The 17,387-nt window shown below is 37.6% G+C and overlaps 1 protein-coding gene across 1 annotated transcript; it reads right to left on the reverse strand.

Annotated features, from left to right (window-relative positions):
* Positions 1–202: 202 nt before the first annotated feature.
* LOC138608900 (sperm acrosome membrane-associated protein 4-like) lies at positions 203–15,302 on the reverse strand. Its single transcript, XM_069681485.1, has 3 exons — positions 15,172–15,302; positions 3,109–3,219; positions 203–1,824 (listed from the first exon to the last, which is right to left on the reverse strand). The coding sequence occupies exons 1-3, from the start codon at positions 15,221–15,223 to the stop codon at positions 1,592–1,594; spliced, it is 396 nt and encodes a 131-aa protein (XP_069537586.1). The 5' UTR covers positions 15,224–15,302; the 3' UTR covers positions 203–1,591.
* Positions 15,303–17,387: the final 2,085 nt, after the last annotated feature.

Consider the following 17,387-nt stretch of genomic DNA (forward strand, 5'->3'; position numbering starts at 1 on the left):
TGGGCAACGATCAATTTCCTCTCATATGTCAAATGTCAAAATCTCTGCCGGAACATGAAATCAGAGCGCTTACATACCAAAACTCACACCTTCCGCTGTGGAGCACAAAGGCCTGAAGAACCGGTCGGTCCTGCAGGATGGCATCGAGTTGGGAAACATTTCGAAATAGCAAACAAGAATCACACCAGCAGCACCACACAGGTTATTTTTTTCCCACTATTTTGAATATTTATTGCATTCTTCAAATTGTCTACATGCCTAATTTTACACAAACATTCAGGCACGTCAGCACATCTCTGTCCAAGGAAACAACAGTTTTGGTTTTAAGGAACTCGCTTTGTATGATTTGTGTTGAAAGAAAGATCAGCCCGACATATTTCAAATTGTTGCATTCTTGATTACGTTTCAATATCTGCGAACAACATGGTCAATTTAAATCCTCCCCGTACAGGTTAATATATATATACATTCAAAACAAGCAAGGTACACAGAAGCTTTTACCTGACAGTTTGAGTAATTTGCAGCGTGGATTTGACACAAATATAAAAAATAAAAACAGGTTACACAAAGAGTCGACGGAGATATTTGTGCCAGGAAAGAAAATAACAAAAAAAGAGAAATATTTTCACAGACAGTACAAGACATAAGCCAAGAGACAATTTACAATAAGAAGGCTTCACGTTAATAAAAGTGAACACAAAGCAAAGGTAAATAAGTGAAATGCAGAGGAATAGAAATGCTTGTAGGAGCTTTGAAAAAGGTATTTTAATATTACGTCCTTAAAAAGACGATACAGTGGGTCAAAGTCAATACATTAAAGGAATAGTTCAAAACTTTATGAGGTGTGCTTACTCCCCTCTTCTCAAGCCAAGAGAAGATTAGCTTAGCGTATAAAAACGAAAAGAGGGGGAAACAGCTAGCCTAGCCCTCTCCGATGGTAAAGAAATATGCTAACCATCATTTATTATCTTTAGAAATGCTAGGAGGCATCTTCTTTTCATTTTCAGAAGGAGCAAGGCTAGCTGTTTCCCTATATACAGTCTTGCTAAGCTAAGCTAACTAGCTGCTGGATGACGCGTCATATTTAACAGGAGTAAAATGAGAGTGGGATCAATCTTCAAAGCTAACTAGCAAAAAGAAAACAATCGCTCTTCCAAAAGTTTCAGACTATTCCATTTAGCTGTAATAGATTCAATTAGCCGTCAAAAACTATTCCCATCAAGAATTCCCATCATGTGATTCAGGTGGTGACACCTGCCTTAACTGTATACTACTCATCTGAAAGGAGAAAGTTAATAGCAGGGCATTTTAAACTGGTGGTGGATTGAATCAACGTCAGAGTTACACACTTATGTAACTCTTTAAATGGTCAATTACCTTTAAATATCTCTTCTCATGAGATGTGAGCTGGGACGGTTCACTGATTAATCTAAAGATTTATATGAAAAAAGAAAGAGTTAAATTTTAATGGATATAATGGTGTGTTAAATAAAAAAAGTACAATCCACCTCAAGCATAGTAAACTGAAGACCCATGTTAGTGTGTGTTTTATGTGTGTGTTTGCACTCTGTCACCGGTCACTGTTTGTTTGTCAAACCAGGGCGTTGGCCACAAACAGAGCAGTGACGGTGGCGAGGGCCAGGCTCAGCCCGGAGGCCCCGGGCTGACCGGGCGCAGCGTTGCACAGGTCTGTGTTGCAGCAGGTCTTGGTCATGCTGTAGGCGCTGGTGGAGTTGGGGCTGGTGCCGGGCACCATCACGTCTTTGGTCTTGTTGCACTCAGCCACCTTCAGACATCCCTTCATGGAGACATCCACGAAGCCGACTGTGAAACAACAGCAAACACAATCAGTGTCTTTTGTTCTTTGTGGTTGACATAGTGAGAGATATACACTAAAACCTTGTTACTCCAGTTGGTTTAAGTTTTTAAACCACAGTTGAGAGACTTACAAAGTCTTACATCGCAACCTAGCTGTTCTAAAATCACTGTAAACCATGGTGCTTTAAGAAACCCATATAAAGAAAGAAATCACACTTAAATCACAGTACGAATGCTTTGAAGTTTTACCTTGAGGTTTAAGACTCTGAAATAAACATGTCAGAAAGGAGAGAGGCATATGTGATATGTCAAACACAAAAGAACAAGGTTCATGTGTGGAGCTAAAACCGATGATGACTTTGATTTGTTAGCCAACGTTTCAGTTTTTCAATTAAATTCACATAAATATCTAAAAAGCCAACTCTCTCAGCTGCTTATTTAAAGCTAACTATACAGTTTTATTATTTAGTTTAGATACATTTTCAAAATGTGCCCAAATATCCTGAACTGCTTAAACATATAGCTAACTATTTCACCACTATACAGTTATTTTCATTACTGTTAGCCACATCATCGCTCATTGTCTACACTTTTCAAGCTCTCTAAATTACAATTGTTGAAGCATCATTCCGATCATCTGAGATTTCCTCTTTTTTTGGCCTCTTGCTCGGGCACTCTCTCCGTTTCTCTACCCCATCAACGTCCTCTTCTTTTCTTAGCCTCTGCCATGATGTCCATACTGAGGTAAACTAACTGAACAACCAAGCTGAAGCTGTTATTCTAAGTCATTACAGGGCTTTGATGAATGCTGGATTCTGATTGGTCATGAACATCATTCTACAGTCTTTTATGAAAAAATAACAGACTGCTGTGAAAACAGACCGTTACTATGGACGCGGTAATGATCACAGACGCAATATTTTGGATAATGTACAGTAGGAGGTTATTATTGTGTATATAAACCCCTGCAGGTTGATGCAGGTATTACCTAATAATGACACGCTTGCTGTACAGTATCCCTTACAAATACAGTTACATTGTGCCACTGGTTGGGAACCATTTGCCTAAATGCCGAGCGAGGGTCTACTTTTTTCTATCACAGCTGGTGTTCCAACAGAATTTGAATTTTGGCCTCAACCTGCTGATAGAAACTTCGCACAAGAGCCAAGTTATCCTCCTTTGCTGCTGTAACAGTATTTGAGAATGAAACTGGTGTGGTTTCATGAGTGTTAACAACCATTCTTCAGGAGAATGTCGTCCAGTAGCATTTTTAACTTCTGTGCGCCTTACCTGCTTGCCCGACACCTTTGTAGCAGTGTTCTTCACTTCCACACTCGACTTTAGAGGTTATACACAAGTTCCAGAATCCGAGTTTGCAATTGTAGCACTGCAGAGCTTGACCTGTCATCAAAAGAGAGATGGAGGGGGAAAAGAGGAAGAAGAATAGTAGGATTAGCGTAAATAGCTTTAATAAGGGCTATAATTAGGAGGTAAAACGTTGGTGGATAAATACTTTGGTAAAGACCAATACATCTCAGTTCCTTACATCCACTCACATCAGATAGTTTGTGTCATTGTAGTCAACCAACAAAGAGCTTATTTTTAAAATGATGAAGAGATAAATGGGTGACCTTTGACCTCTAGTAAAAAGGAGGTTTTGCGGTTAAGCTATTTGTAGCAACTAAGTGTTGTCTATTGTGATTCAGACCTAACTGAAACATTTTTGCTTGAAACCCTGTTAGACCTACTCATTTATAATGATATATTTGTGTATGTTATGTACGGCAACTTCTACTCTTTATAAACACAACCACACATGATAGATAACCACTTCAGGACCATCTCCCCTGGAAGACTGATCCCTCCTCATCTGGAGGTTTCTCACTTTTTTCTAAGCATTATTGTTAATGAACAAATTGATTTATCAACGGATAAGCTCCTTGGATGAGCTTTACAGTTCCCGCTGCCTCAGAATAGCCCACAACATTCCCAAGGACCCATCCCACCCAGAACATCATCTGTTTGAACTACTGATGATTTGAGCATTATAAAAATCCTCTTAGTCCCATCCTCGAGATTAAAACCCTTCTGGAAAATTGTGCGAAATTACTTCTTTTTTTTTTCACCGATTCTATCCACATTTTTACAGAAACAAGTAAAACCCTCTGAAGAAGACAGACTTTATTGGCAAAGCTCGAACTCCCTGAGACGTTTTACAGCTGCGATTAGTTTCCAGACAGAACCAAACGACTGCAGACTACAGATAATAGTACCCTGTTAGGAAGCAGTAAATTCAAACCATTAGTTTGAACGACGGGAACTCTGGAGTGGGTTTATAGTAAAGGTGTGTTGACAAAAGCTCGCCTTACAGATAGCAGGTTAACTCAGGATGTTTGTCGGCTCAGGATTTTCCAAACAAGCTCAGAGCGAGGTCATGCAAAAGACGCGGGATTAACACCTGCACTGCAAGAAACGAGGACAAACCCAGAGCAGTGTGTAGACACAAATCTGAGGCAAATGAAAAAATAAAATTCAATACAGCTATGATATCAAATATGCAATAACAGGGCAAAAAAATAACAGCTTCAAAATGTGGAACTAGTGTTTTCACAGGCTCTGCTACTGCATTGCAGGACCAATGCAGGATCTTAAGGTGTAAAAACACATTTGTAAAAACAACTTGCTGGAAAACCAGGCCAACAAGCAGACAATAGTTGACCTTAAAAACTGAAAGTGGGAAGTTGTCGTGTCACAATTCATGACAAATTGTATGCAAAATGTACTTTGCAAAACTTAAGTCTATATAATAAAATTGTTTGTACAAAATGTGGTTTGAATCACTTGGGACATTGGGACATGGTAAGTGGCTATCGTGGCCTTTCATTTGAAATCTGTCCCCGAGTGTTATGAAGATGCAATGCTAACTCACATTTCAATACTGAAGATGTGTTTATGTAGACACTATTGTTTGAAAGATTGTCTCAAATCTATGCATCCATCCATGCATTTTAACAAATATCAAAAACAGATTGAGAAAAGTGTAAAAGAATTCAGCCAAGCGGCTGCTGCGGAGGGTAAATAGCAAAGTTAAAAACGTTTTAAGTGCCTGTTTGAAAGACTTGGCAGACGTCCATGAAGTCACACTGATGTCAAAACATAGACTCGAACAGCTTCAACTAAATGACTTCCTTTAACTCTGTAGGAACCAAAGTGGGGATGCACGATATTAGATTTTTTTGATATCCGATGTGCTGATATTTTCCAGCCCTTTTTGCTGATTTCGATACCGATATATTAGACACGTTTTTTCCCCACCTAATTGCAGAGAACATCAAGTCTCCCCTGTAATGGAATTGATATCACGCCTGTAGCATTAGGCATAATTAAAGCGTTGTTTTATCGGCGGAAAATATCGGCTGAAAAACGATATATCTGCCGATGCCGATATGTCATTTTCAAGCCATAATCTGCAGATACCGATAACATGCCCATAATATCGTGCATCCCTAAACTAAAGCACACCTTTTACACACCTGCAAACTTAGTTTCAGTGTCCTAAATGAAGTATACCTCCCTGACAGAATACCTGCTGCTTGTTAACAAGCCCTGCTTTATTATAAAGAGGGTTGAACCTTGGCAGGGACACACTGCAAACACAATAAACGTCAGTCAGAGCTGTCAAGCCACTCTGCCAGTTCTTTTACACAACAAGTTTTATAAACAATACTGTTAATTACAGGTCATTTTATATCCCAGGGAGTGGTGATACTATCGCTATTTACAAGGAATAACGGATTCTTTAAAAATATATATATGTTTAAGACATATTTGATGCGGTCTGTTGTCATGATGATGCTCAGGCCTTTACAATGACCGGCCATTGTGAGGCTGAAACCGCAGCGTGTGAATCAATGCCGGGAGGGGAGATACTCGACATCTATACTGAACAGCGGTGAGACCATTGTTAGGAACCTGTCGCTCCAGTTCGAATGGTAGTGCCCCATGACTCGAGCTGTTGTGGAGAGGAGACACTACTACAACAAAAAGTCTGGAAGGCTCCTCAGTCTTCTTGTTTGGTCTGTTTTGTTAGCTCAGTGTAAACTAGTTAAAGAGGTTAGTGAAGCCCATCTGATTGTTGTTGTGTTTGTCTCTGTAAATCTGCTCTAACACCGTTTTACTCCATGGAAATTTGATTTTAAAGGAAGCTATTACTTTAAAATTAAATTCATATATGTTAATTCTGAACCATTGTACAGCCAATATTCTGGAATTTTGAAGCAGGGTCTATTTAATCGGAACAAATCTTAAAGGCCGTCCGCATGAAGTACAATAACTAACAACACTGCGATCGTCCTCCATGATTAAAAATAACCTTCTGTAAACAGCCATGGAATCTTTCCTTTGATCACCCGCACTGCTTTAAAAAAACATAAACAGTAAAGAATCAAACTTTGATCTTCAAAGATGAGTTGACAGAAGGATAGAACAAACGTCAGTGACGCCATCGGAACCAAAGATTGTTTGTTTATTTCAGGTAAAATCTTTTTTGTAATAACTTTACACACCACTAAATAAGTCTGTCTAAAATGTGTTTACTTAATGCCATCAATTTTCTTCGTAAATCGTATTATCGCGAAACTGCCCCACGTTTGTAACAGTTTGAAATGTTTACTGCAGCAGCAGAACGTAGCTTGTGTTTGCCGTCTAGGCTCCGACCGTGTCACTCCTCGCAAATTGCACTGCTGGTGCAGGGCAGAGGGAGCAAGGGCAGCTTTCCTATTTAGACTGTTCGCCTTCATCTGAGCGTCCAATTTGTTTTTCTTTGTATTTTCACTTATTTTTGAAGCTGTATCTGTAGTCATCGATCTTTTCTTTGTTTGTTCAGCCATAGTAGATTACTGTTTACTCGCGACACTTGCAGAGACCGGAAAAGCAGCCGCTTAGCTCCGCCTACCCTCTCTGGCAGACCAACCACTGCTGGGTGATGGAAAACGCGTCACTAACTGGGCGCCGCTTGTGATTTTTTCCGCTAAAGTCGCCACAGACACCCAGTCTGTAACACTGCAAATGCAAAGGCTTTCATCAGTGGGCCATCGGCTCAGTCACCATTGTGTTACCTCACTCGGCGATAGATAGAGACTAAACAGACATTTATTTAAATGAAAATCTTTGAGATTATATCTTTAAACAGTAATATTTATGTAACTTTTGCTATTATTGGCCAACATAGGCTTCTGCTCAAAACACACCAAGTAAGAGTGTGGCTGTAAGGTCAGTGAGTGCGATGAATGGGGCATTGTATTGATGATGACTAGAACTTTATTTCAAAGAACAGTGGGACATTTCATCTTTAAAAATGATTCAGTCTCACTTAGTATTTTTTGGACAAAACCTTAAAAATAAAAATCTTTTTGGCTGTAGAGTTACTTAAAATACATTTAAATTGTTTAACCCTTTGTTAATAAATAAAGTGTTAGGCCAACCTACATATTTCTATACGATTTAAAAAAGGCCAACTTCAACCGTTTATTTTTTAACGATGTCTGACATAATCTCACGTTAGTGTGAGGCACGTCTCATATAGAGTAATATTCTAATTACATCACGAGGCATTTCTCAATTTTGATTAACGGCTGTCTAAATGTTTGAAATCAGTATTTGACAGGCAGACTGATGTTTATCTCCTGATGTACTCGTGATTCTTCAGATGTTTGCTGAGCTGACTCATCCGTGTGTAGGGCCGCAACCGACGAACATTTTTTCCAGCTGAGCACACTCTCCATTTTTGGTGTGTCTTTGGCATTGTGGAAATACAACATCCCATGCTCTGATATTTTTGGTTATACTTAAATTTGCAACTGTTCCAACTAAAGTTAGATAATTGGAAAATGTAATCAAAATACCACCATCAAAATCAAATAAACAACAGATTGTGTTTCAGCCTGATTTCAATCACAATATGGTGGGGTTAGCCTCAGAGACCAGAACACACCCTTCTTAAAACACTAAAACCCCCACACCCTGTCACGCCGGTTTCGGTTGGGCTACACCCAGATCCAAGTGGAACAGACAGTTTAGAAACTTTTGTCAATCCACCATGCTCCCTTATTGTTCCTATCAATAAAATACGTCATAAATACAATAAAAATATACTCTGTTGTTGTTGATCAAACAAATATATGGCTATCAGGGCAACACAAAACGTGTGTTTATCCAACAACAAACCCCCAAAAATATGGGCAGCCGAAAATATCTACCTAAATTGCTTTTACAAAGCTCGTGTGCTTTAAAAATTAATGTAAGCACACAAACTTCACGGTACGTCACATAAATTTAAAGTGTCATGTGACCCTGGTGGTACCACACATTGCAACACCGCCTCATCACTATGCAATGCTGACTGACGTGTCGCAAACCTTTTTCCAGCTGCTGAAATCCAGTCCAACCAGTCCACAGTCTTTTTATCCACACACACACACACACACAATCACGCACACAAGACTTAGGCTACAATGAGTCATTGTTGGGGTGAGGAAAGTCTGAGGAGGGAGACACACATGGGGGAAAAAATAATGATGCTCAATTGTGCCTCAACATATAATTGGTCGTCTCCATGTCCCGCCATTTTCCCTTAGAGAATAAGCCTGGATTAAAAAATGCTGAGTGTGTGTAGACACACGAACAGGTACAATTAATCACTCTGACAAAGAATACACAACGGTAGAGGATTGACATGTGACGGGTAAAGCTACATTTTTGTGCGATTAATTCATGACGCAGGTAGCTGAGCAGATATCAGGTAAGATTTGTCGGTTCACTTCTTAACCTTTCCTTCTTGCTGCGGATCAGGGTATGAAAAAATAAATAAAGTCTCTGACTACTTATGTGGCACGCTCCACAACCTCGAGCATGAAAGAGGACATACCAAAGGCAGCAATTAACTCGCCGGATGTCCTCCTGTGCTAAGAAAATGTTCCAAAAAAAACAAGTATGTCAGCAGGGGTGGAACTAGTGAACTTTAGAAGAAGGAGCAACAACAGTGTAGAAATACTTTGGATTCTTTTACTTCACTTATTTATTTATCCAAGTATAAATGCAGGACTTGTATCTATAAAAAGTGTAGCTCTCAATCAGTAGGCCTCCTACGACTGATAAACAGTTTTTATGTCTTTTCATTTTGTAATAGTGTCACGACTTTATGTTTATACAAAACTAGATGTAAGAAAACACATAATAATGAAGGTTAAATCTAGTAAGGGTTATGTAGTTGCATTAACTAGAGCTAAGCCTGTATCAGCTTCATTCAGTATCTATATCTCTACATTCAGCAGTACCATCTATGCATCCAACATCCAGCTACAAATAAGAAGTTTACAAACCAATCAAAATAAAATTTGAACAGTGTAAATTATTTAACCTAAATACATCTCGTCTTTGTTCTTTCTGCTTCTTTTATCGATCCCTGTATCCATCTCAACTAAAAACATGTAGACAGTGCTTTAATGTTATGGGTGGTTTTGTGATAAAAGTAAGATTTTCATTTAAATTAATGCCAATAAAGACACTATCTATCACCGAATTAGGTAACTCAATGGTGATTGAGTCTTTGCATTTGCAGTGTATAGTATTATTACAGACTGGGTGTCTTGTGGCGACATTCGCGGAAAAAAAATCACAAGCGGCGCCCAGTTAGAGACGCGTTTTCCATCACCCAGCAGTGGTTGGTCTGCCAGAGAGGGTAGGCGGAGCTAAGCGGCTGCCTTTTCCAGTTTCTGTAAAGAAAAGATCGATGACTACAGATACAACTTCAAAAATAAGTAAAAATCCAAAGAAAAAGAAACAAACTCGACGCTCAGATGAAGCAAACAGTCTGAAAAGGGAAGCGACCGTCAGCGAGGAAAATCAAGAGTTACAACCGTGATAAAGGGAGCCAACTGTAGATATCTAGTTAAATTGGGAAGTGTCCTCCTGCAAGTATAATTTATAAACAATAGGGGGCACCCGAGAGAAAAAAACTGAATTCTTTGATTCTGTAATGCTATGCAAATATTTCTAAATGTTGTCACATATTTGTCAATAAAATCTTCATCTGCAAATGTTACTACAGCTGTTACATAAATCTATAGGAGTAAAAAGTACAATACTGTTCACAGACATGTTGAGTTAGAGGTTTAAAGTAGCAGAAAATGGAAATACTAAAGTTAAAGAAGCTCAAATTTGTCTCAATAACTTATTTGACCTACAGGCCAAAGGAAGTAACTGCAGACAATGTGAAGTTTTAAGGCCGACACTGTCTTCATTTTATGCCCATTTATACCAATTATAATACTTCAAAAGAAAGAAAAATGTTAATATGTTTAGATGCATCTGTTTGGCCATGTGCCTGTGTAAAATAAGTGTCTAACAGTGTGTTCGACTGTAGATTTGCTTTATAAGACTGTTAGGTGTATCTAAACTGGATTAAATATGTAGGAATGCTGGGATCTGTAACAAGAACACTAAAATTAAGCGATAGTGTTGAGTTATGTTACTAAAAAAACATACATTTAACAGGAATAAGTGTTTATCAACTCACACCCAGTTTGGTAGCAAGGAGCCAGTTTGAACTCTGAGGTGTGGCACATTACTCAATCTACCTGAATGTGCAGAGTCAGACTTATACTGCCCTCTACTGGTCTATTACTAAAACTACAGATCATGCTGCGTAGCCCTTCAGGTTTTTGCCCAAGATATAGAGAGTATCAGGGGCTGTGTTTAAAAGACTAAACATTCAGTTAGATCTAACAAAGGAAAATGAAATATTAAAGAGGAATAACAGCTTCGATGTTCAGGGTTTGTTGAGGTATCTTCTCTCCAATCAGTGCTGTAAGAGGAGTCACTACCCTAGATTTCCACCTGAGGTCATCCTGTTAGCAATGCATCTTAAAATAAGTTTGCGAGTTAAAACAAGAGTTGTTTCTAGTGTCAACATTTCGTCATTCACTCAACAAGAGCTTATCAATGTGTGACCAAAATAACAGCTGAAAATCCATTGATCTGTGGCCAAAACCAGCTTCAAAAAACCCTAAAAACATCACATTTCCACTAATAAAAGCTCACTTTAAAAAAAAAAAGCTTTGTACGAGTTTGACTGTCTCTGCTCACTTTGTGAAACAACGGCGAAGAAAAACAGTGAGTGAGTAACAGTGAGAAATTAAACTCACAATGCTAGTCGTGACTATCCAACTGTGAGAGGAAGGATAAAATCAGCGGTCATGTCGTAAGATAAATATGCAAACAAGTTTATGAAAAATATTATGAGGGTAAATATGCAAAGACCATCTTCAAAGCTTCCTCTGTACTGGGATAATTATCATCCCGACACAACAATCTCACAAAAGGTGAGGATAAATCCAACTGGGTGGGTCTGGCGTGTTGTGTAAATACTCTCTGTTTGTATTTGGATGTAAGGTGGATTACAGATCACAATGTCGACATCCTTGGAGGTTGGGAGTATCCAGACTTATGGGAGGAGTAGCTGGATCAAATGTCCTCTCCCTTACTGAAGTCATTTTACAGATTATTAAAACAAAACAAACAATGTTACTAACAGACTGAAAAAATGACTCTGTATAAGCCTGCAGTAGAAGCGTGAAAATATGAGGAAGTTAATCTTGTGGCTATTTTACTCCTGCAGATCTATGTCCATTTGGTTAGCCTAAATAGTTCATTCTCATGTATGTAACTAAAGCTCTAGTCCTACTTACTAGGTTTGCTGTTTATTTTCAATATTCTTTATTCTTCATCTCTTTGCACTTGTAAACTCAATGTTTTATTATCCCTTGTTTCTACTGCAACAAGCTTGGACAGCCAAGGCACTTTCCCATTGGGCCACCTTAAGCTTTTTATTGCAACCATTTATTAATCACCTTTAGCTAAAGAGTTATTTTAAAGTAATGGATACAGTTTATTCATTCATTTCAGCTAACGGTTTCTATTGATGTCTGTACTTTTAGTACAAATCAACAGTCAAAAAAGTAAGCTAACAGTACACAAACTGTGAAAAGGTAAGGTAAAAGTTATGGACAAAAAGTTGTTAGCTTAGATTTCTAAGCGTTACTTTTAGACATTTAAAAACTGTTTATCCATTAGCTTTAGCTAACAATTTAAACTGTTTATCCATTAGCTTTAGCTAACAATTTAAACTCTATATCCATTAGCTTTAGCTAACTATTTAAACTGTATATCCATTAGCTTAAAGCTAACTATATAAACTGTTTATCCATTAGCTTAAAGCTAACTATTTAAACCGTTTATCAATTAGCTTTAGCTAACTATTTAAACTGTTAATCCATTAGCTTAAAGCTAACTATTTAAAACCGTTTATCCATTAGCTTTAGCTAACTATTTAAAATGTTTATCCATTAGCTTAAGCTAACAATTTAAACTGTTTATCCATTGGTTAAAGCTAACAATTTAAACTTTTATCTATTAGCTTTGGTCAACAATTTAAACAGTGTTTTCATTAACTTACTAGGCTATTTAAACTGTGTCCATTACTTTAAGATTAGAGTTTCAACTCTTTATCCATAACTTTCAGCTAACTATATTTAAGGCTAATTTAGTGAACTATTTCCACAATTCATTAAAAAAAAAGAAGACTACATTATTTGTATATTGAAGTACCATAGCTATACAAAAAAAAAGGATTGGTTCAAGTATTTCAAACTGAAAAATTCTTCAGCTTACGTAAATTAACACCACTCTCATCTCATTAACTTATTCTGCCACCAGCCTGTCTAGACTTTCTGCTCCCAACTTCAGAAACTTGCTGACATCTGGAGTTAAAGTTGCCAGTTACACAGAGGGTAGTATTTTCTGTCTATTTTTCTTGCAGCTAAAGCTTTGGGAAACCTCTCAGTAGCCTGTAAAATGTTGACTTCAAAACCAACCAGACCATCATCTGAATCATCTTGTTTTCCCCAGAGTAGGCTACACACCCACACATATTCATCCCTCCTGGTCACTTGTACAGGGGGATATTAAACCTCAGTATGTAATTATCTGCAAATGTGATCACTCTTTTGTCACAAACAAATGTTTATTAAAAGATTTGTAGGGCTAAAGGTGAACCCGAAAGTTTAAAGGGAAGCAGGGATGGAAATAAAGTTCCCGCTGGGAAGGGTGTGGTTTGAAACAAGAGACCAAGACAACAGAGCTGAGGGGATCCAAAGGACAAAAATGTTGTACAATAGCCTCAAAACACAATAGTAGAAAAACAAAAGGCACCCATAGTGCACCCAGTCTGCAGACTTGAGGTGGAATTCGAGACTTGGGCAAAGCCTCAACTACAGGGTGAGGAATTTCTCATGTAATGGCCGGCAGGTTGGGACATGATTCAGTCTTTTAATACCGTTTGTGGAACGAAGATGTTCTTTTTTGTTTTTTCCAACTAGGCTGCCTCACCCCGACCTGTAATAACGGCATTAGAGTAAAGCCTGGGATGTGCACAGAGGGTAAACACTGCAAAACTTTGCAGCTTCTTTGTGTCATCTGTGGGAATGTATTTCATTGTTCTGTTGGTTAAAGAGGGGCTAAATTAATACTTTCAGTAAAAATCTGTCTGTTTTCTATTATATATATATCTTCTATTAAATGTGGTGAACTAGTATAAACTATAAACCCCAAATCAAAGGCCAAAAATTTCAAATGTCTTCCTTTATCCTATCAGCAGTCAAACCCCCCCAAAATATTAAATTTACCATCAGATATGATGACGCAATGCAGCAGGTCCTCACATATAGCCAAAGCCATCTGAAATCAAAGAAAGTTTGGCTTCTTTACTTTGAAAATGACTTGATTTTCTTCTGTCCATCGACTTAAAAAAAGACGAATCACTTTAGAATAGTGTGGTTATTGTTGTTGGACTTTTTTTAAGCGTACCATTTAAATTGTTGACTCATCAACATTAGCTAAATATTTCAGGCTTTTCACTAATATTGGCAAACTATTTTGACTTTTCACTTTCGATAAGTAGCCTATACTCAATGTTTATAATATTTGGTTAGCTATTTCTGCTTTTAAACCATTAACTCTAGCTTATGTCGACTAATTCAGTAGGCTACATTTGGCTAACTAGGCTACTTCAAACTGTTTGATCATTTACTTTAGCTCACTGTTTTTTTAACAGTTTAACCAACAAAATGACTTTGCTAAATGGACAGTCTATTTACCTTTAGCTAACTAGGCTACTTCAAACGGTTTGTCCATTTACTTTTGCCAACCATCTAAACTAGTCCACTACCTTTACCTTACTATTTTAAACTGTTCCAAACGGTTAGCTAACATCATCAACTGGGCTATTTGTCTATAACTTTAAGCTATCTACTTCAAACGGTTTGTCCATCACCTTTGGCTAAATATTTCAATAGTTTGTAGCCTACATTATCTTTAGCTAACTTTGTCTATAACTTTTGCCTAACTATTCAAACTAAATTCAAATTTACTGACAGATAGATGAAATAACTAACTGTCCTTTTGGAGAACTGTGAGATAGAAAAAGTTGTTTGCATAATAACCAAAAAGGCGATTATATCATACAGTGTCTATCTCTCTCAATGATAGAAAGTTCCATCAATGGACCTCAAACAAATAACACTAAATCAGGAAAAGATTATTGACAGAAGCCTAACTAAAACGCAGCTAGATCTAATCTCACATCACAGTGTGGCCAGTGTTGCGAATTTGCATATCATTATACTGTGGGTTTTTTTTTTATCTTAAATGTTTTGACCATAACACTGGTACAAAGAGGGAACACACCCAGCCAGAGAACAGCCCAAAGCTCTGCACCCTCAGACACTGCGCACACCCAGTTATAAAACAGCATGACACACATATCCCAAATCCTCTACAAGGAAAGTCAAATATTAAAGTTTTACTCCAAACAAAACTTGTTTGACAGGATGTCATCCGGGTTGCCAGGGGAAAAAATAGTCAGGCGGAGACTTTCCCTCGTCTTGTAACCAAAATTAGACCATGGGAGCAAACAGGCACCATGTTGAAGCTATATCTACACCTTAATAGGCTAATGGTATAGGCTAATGGTATATCTTGCAGAAAAGAGGGGTAATTTCTGAACGCAGTAATTCTGCAGGCACTACTGTCTGCCTATAAGGTAAACAACCTCAGAAAAAACACACACCAAACTTCATGCAGAAAAACGTGGATTTTGTCGGTGAACTATTTTACGTTCTCTCTGAAATATAAAGATATCCTGCTTTGAGAAATTATGTTTTAGATCTAAGTTACAGAAGTAAATCACTTTTAAATAATGTAAAAGGTGCATTTTTAAATAAAATGTTTTCTTCTTACCGACTGCAAAGCAGAATCCGACTGCAAAAAGCTGGAGGATAATTCTGTTCATCTTGAATGACGGTTAAAAGTTCACAAACTCGACGTTCAGGAGGACTTGTCTGTCTGCCTATGTAGACCGTTATAATAGTGATCAAACAACTGATATTTTTCCGCCATGGCTGGATTTATAATCCTCCACCTCCCATCCAAACGTCACCGTTACCCAATAAGAGGAGGTCTTCTGGATAATCCACCCAGTTTTTTTCTATTTTCACACTCTCCTACCTGTAGGATTCACAGGTAGGGGGATATAACGCCCCAGCAGGGAGTTAAAGTGTAGGAAAACTGGACAACTGATAGGCATTAAAAATGTAAGTGATTTTATGGTGATGTTTTATTTAACCCTTCATTATGTCGCTACAGTAGTCCTATAGCTTCTGTTTTGATGCTGGTCCAAGAGACTTTTTAACCAACTTGAATGCGTTGTGGGAAGTAACTAAGTACATTTATTCAAGTTCTGTATGTAAACACAATTTTAGGTACACTTTTTACTGTAACAAATCCTTCAAAATCAAGGTAAGATTAAAAAATTTACCTCACAGCATACAATAGTCTAAATTCTTAAAGATTGAATAGTGAATGATCCCAACACGGTGTCTAGTTTGGACCATTTTTCTGCAGAGTGAGTGCTTTTACTTTTGATACTTTTTCCAGATAAAAACCTTGCACTTTTACTTAACCAACATAGCCTGTATCTTTCTTTGTTATGATCTGAGTAGCCTTACTTCTGCTTGATTTTTACCCAAAGCCCTGTTTTTATAATTATCCAGGACGACGATGTGACGCTATAAATGCCCGAGTGCACTTAAACGCATCACGCTTATGGCGTAAATCATCCCTTTTCTAAGGATGCTAAATGACACACTAACCTCATTGCTGTCCAGTGAGAAGCATGCTTCCATGAATGTGGTTACTTCAAAATTTAGACATTAACTGACGGATCAAACTTTTTTTTTGAGACATTAGATTCTTAAACTGAACGTAAAGGTGTGAAAACGTTTGAATTAAATTACGGTTTCAGAAACACACCTAGGGATGCCATGTTAAGGTCAGGGCACCTGAACCCACCAGATGTAAGTGACAGACATAAAACATGCAACAAACAATCTAAGTACACCAGTGCGAACTAGACCTAACAGATTACACCAACATACAAAAAACATATTGATTAATTGGGATTACTAAACCGACAGATTTATTTATGAATGGAAGAAGAAGTTCTCACTGAGAAAACAACACATGTTGGAGGATCTCTGGAGAGAAACAGCTACACTGACAACTGTGAGATAATTAGTATTTGTCCTCCTGGTGCAGTTACACATCACACGTCTAATTTATAGCGATACAGTTAACAGATTATATACATTATCCCTGTCTTTCACGTGTTCATCTCACAACTATGTTCAACACATACTAACACACACAACATTTTTACTGTTTGTTTCTAAAAAAAAGTGCCTCCTAAGCCTATTTTAGCTCAAATCATAGGCCAAATCATAGAATATAAACTTATATTTCTCTTATTTTATAAATTAAAAACATTAAATGATCCTCATTGTTTGCTTCTTCTAGCTAGTCAGATCTATTTTACTCAACTCTTGGTTTATGTTTGTTTAAACAATGGATAGTTATTTAATTTTACTTGTTTGCAAACATAAAACTGCATAAAATCAAGGTTTAGAGGCACATTTAGGATACTCGTTCCTGTCAGTGTGCACTGTCAACATCAGCTAAAGCAGACTTATAGCATCTTGCTAATGTTACACAAATAACTGCTTCTGAACAAACTCCCCCTTCTCTCTCTGACAGATTCAGATAAATATTTTACTACACACGGCAAACAAGTGTGTGTGAGTTCTCTGGAAGCAATAATAAGAAATCACTTCTGACTCATATCGTTTTAAATTATCTGCAGGTTTTTTTTCTCGGGGCGTTGAACTCGCTGTGGGTGACGGACAGGTCACATGACGTCCACAAAATAAAAGGTAGGAAAACCAAAGATTACCAATTCATAAGTATTTACTCTTTATTGTTTCTTCCCTCATCAATAATAATAGATCCTCACATCAGCAGCCCTGCAGCTCCTCTTTGTAGAACTTTCTGGTATGAAGATGTTTAAGGTGTTTTTGTCAGGACGCCTTTTTTTCATGTTGATATAAATTCAGGTTTTCCAG

This window comes from Semicossyphus pulcher, unplaced genomic scaffold (assembly GCF_022749685.1).
Source record: "Semicossyphus pulcher isolate SPU_LCO1_2020_fin unplaced genomic scaffold, fSemPul1.0.p SCAF_5, whole genome shotgun sequence".
Taxonomy (NCBI): Eukaryota; Metazoa; Chordata; class Actinopteri; order Labriformes; family Labridae; genus Semicossyphus; species Semicossyphus pulcher.

Coding starts and splice junctions, on each gene's coding strand:
- LOC138608900 (XM_069681485.1), bottom strand. CDS start 15,223: ATGAACAGAATTATCCTCCAGCTTTTTGCAGTCGGATTCTGCTTTGCA. Junction 3,220..15,171: donor CGGATTCTGCTTTGCAGTCG/GTAAGAAGAAAA, acceptor TTTTGATGACAG/GTCAAGCTCTGCAGTGCTAC. Junction 1,825..3,108: donor CAAAGGTGTCGGGCAAGCAG/GTAAGGCGCACA, acceptor GTTGTTTCACAG/TCGGCTTCGTGGATGTCTCC.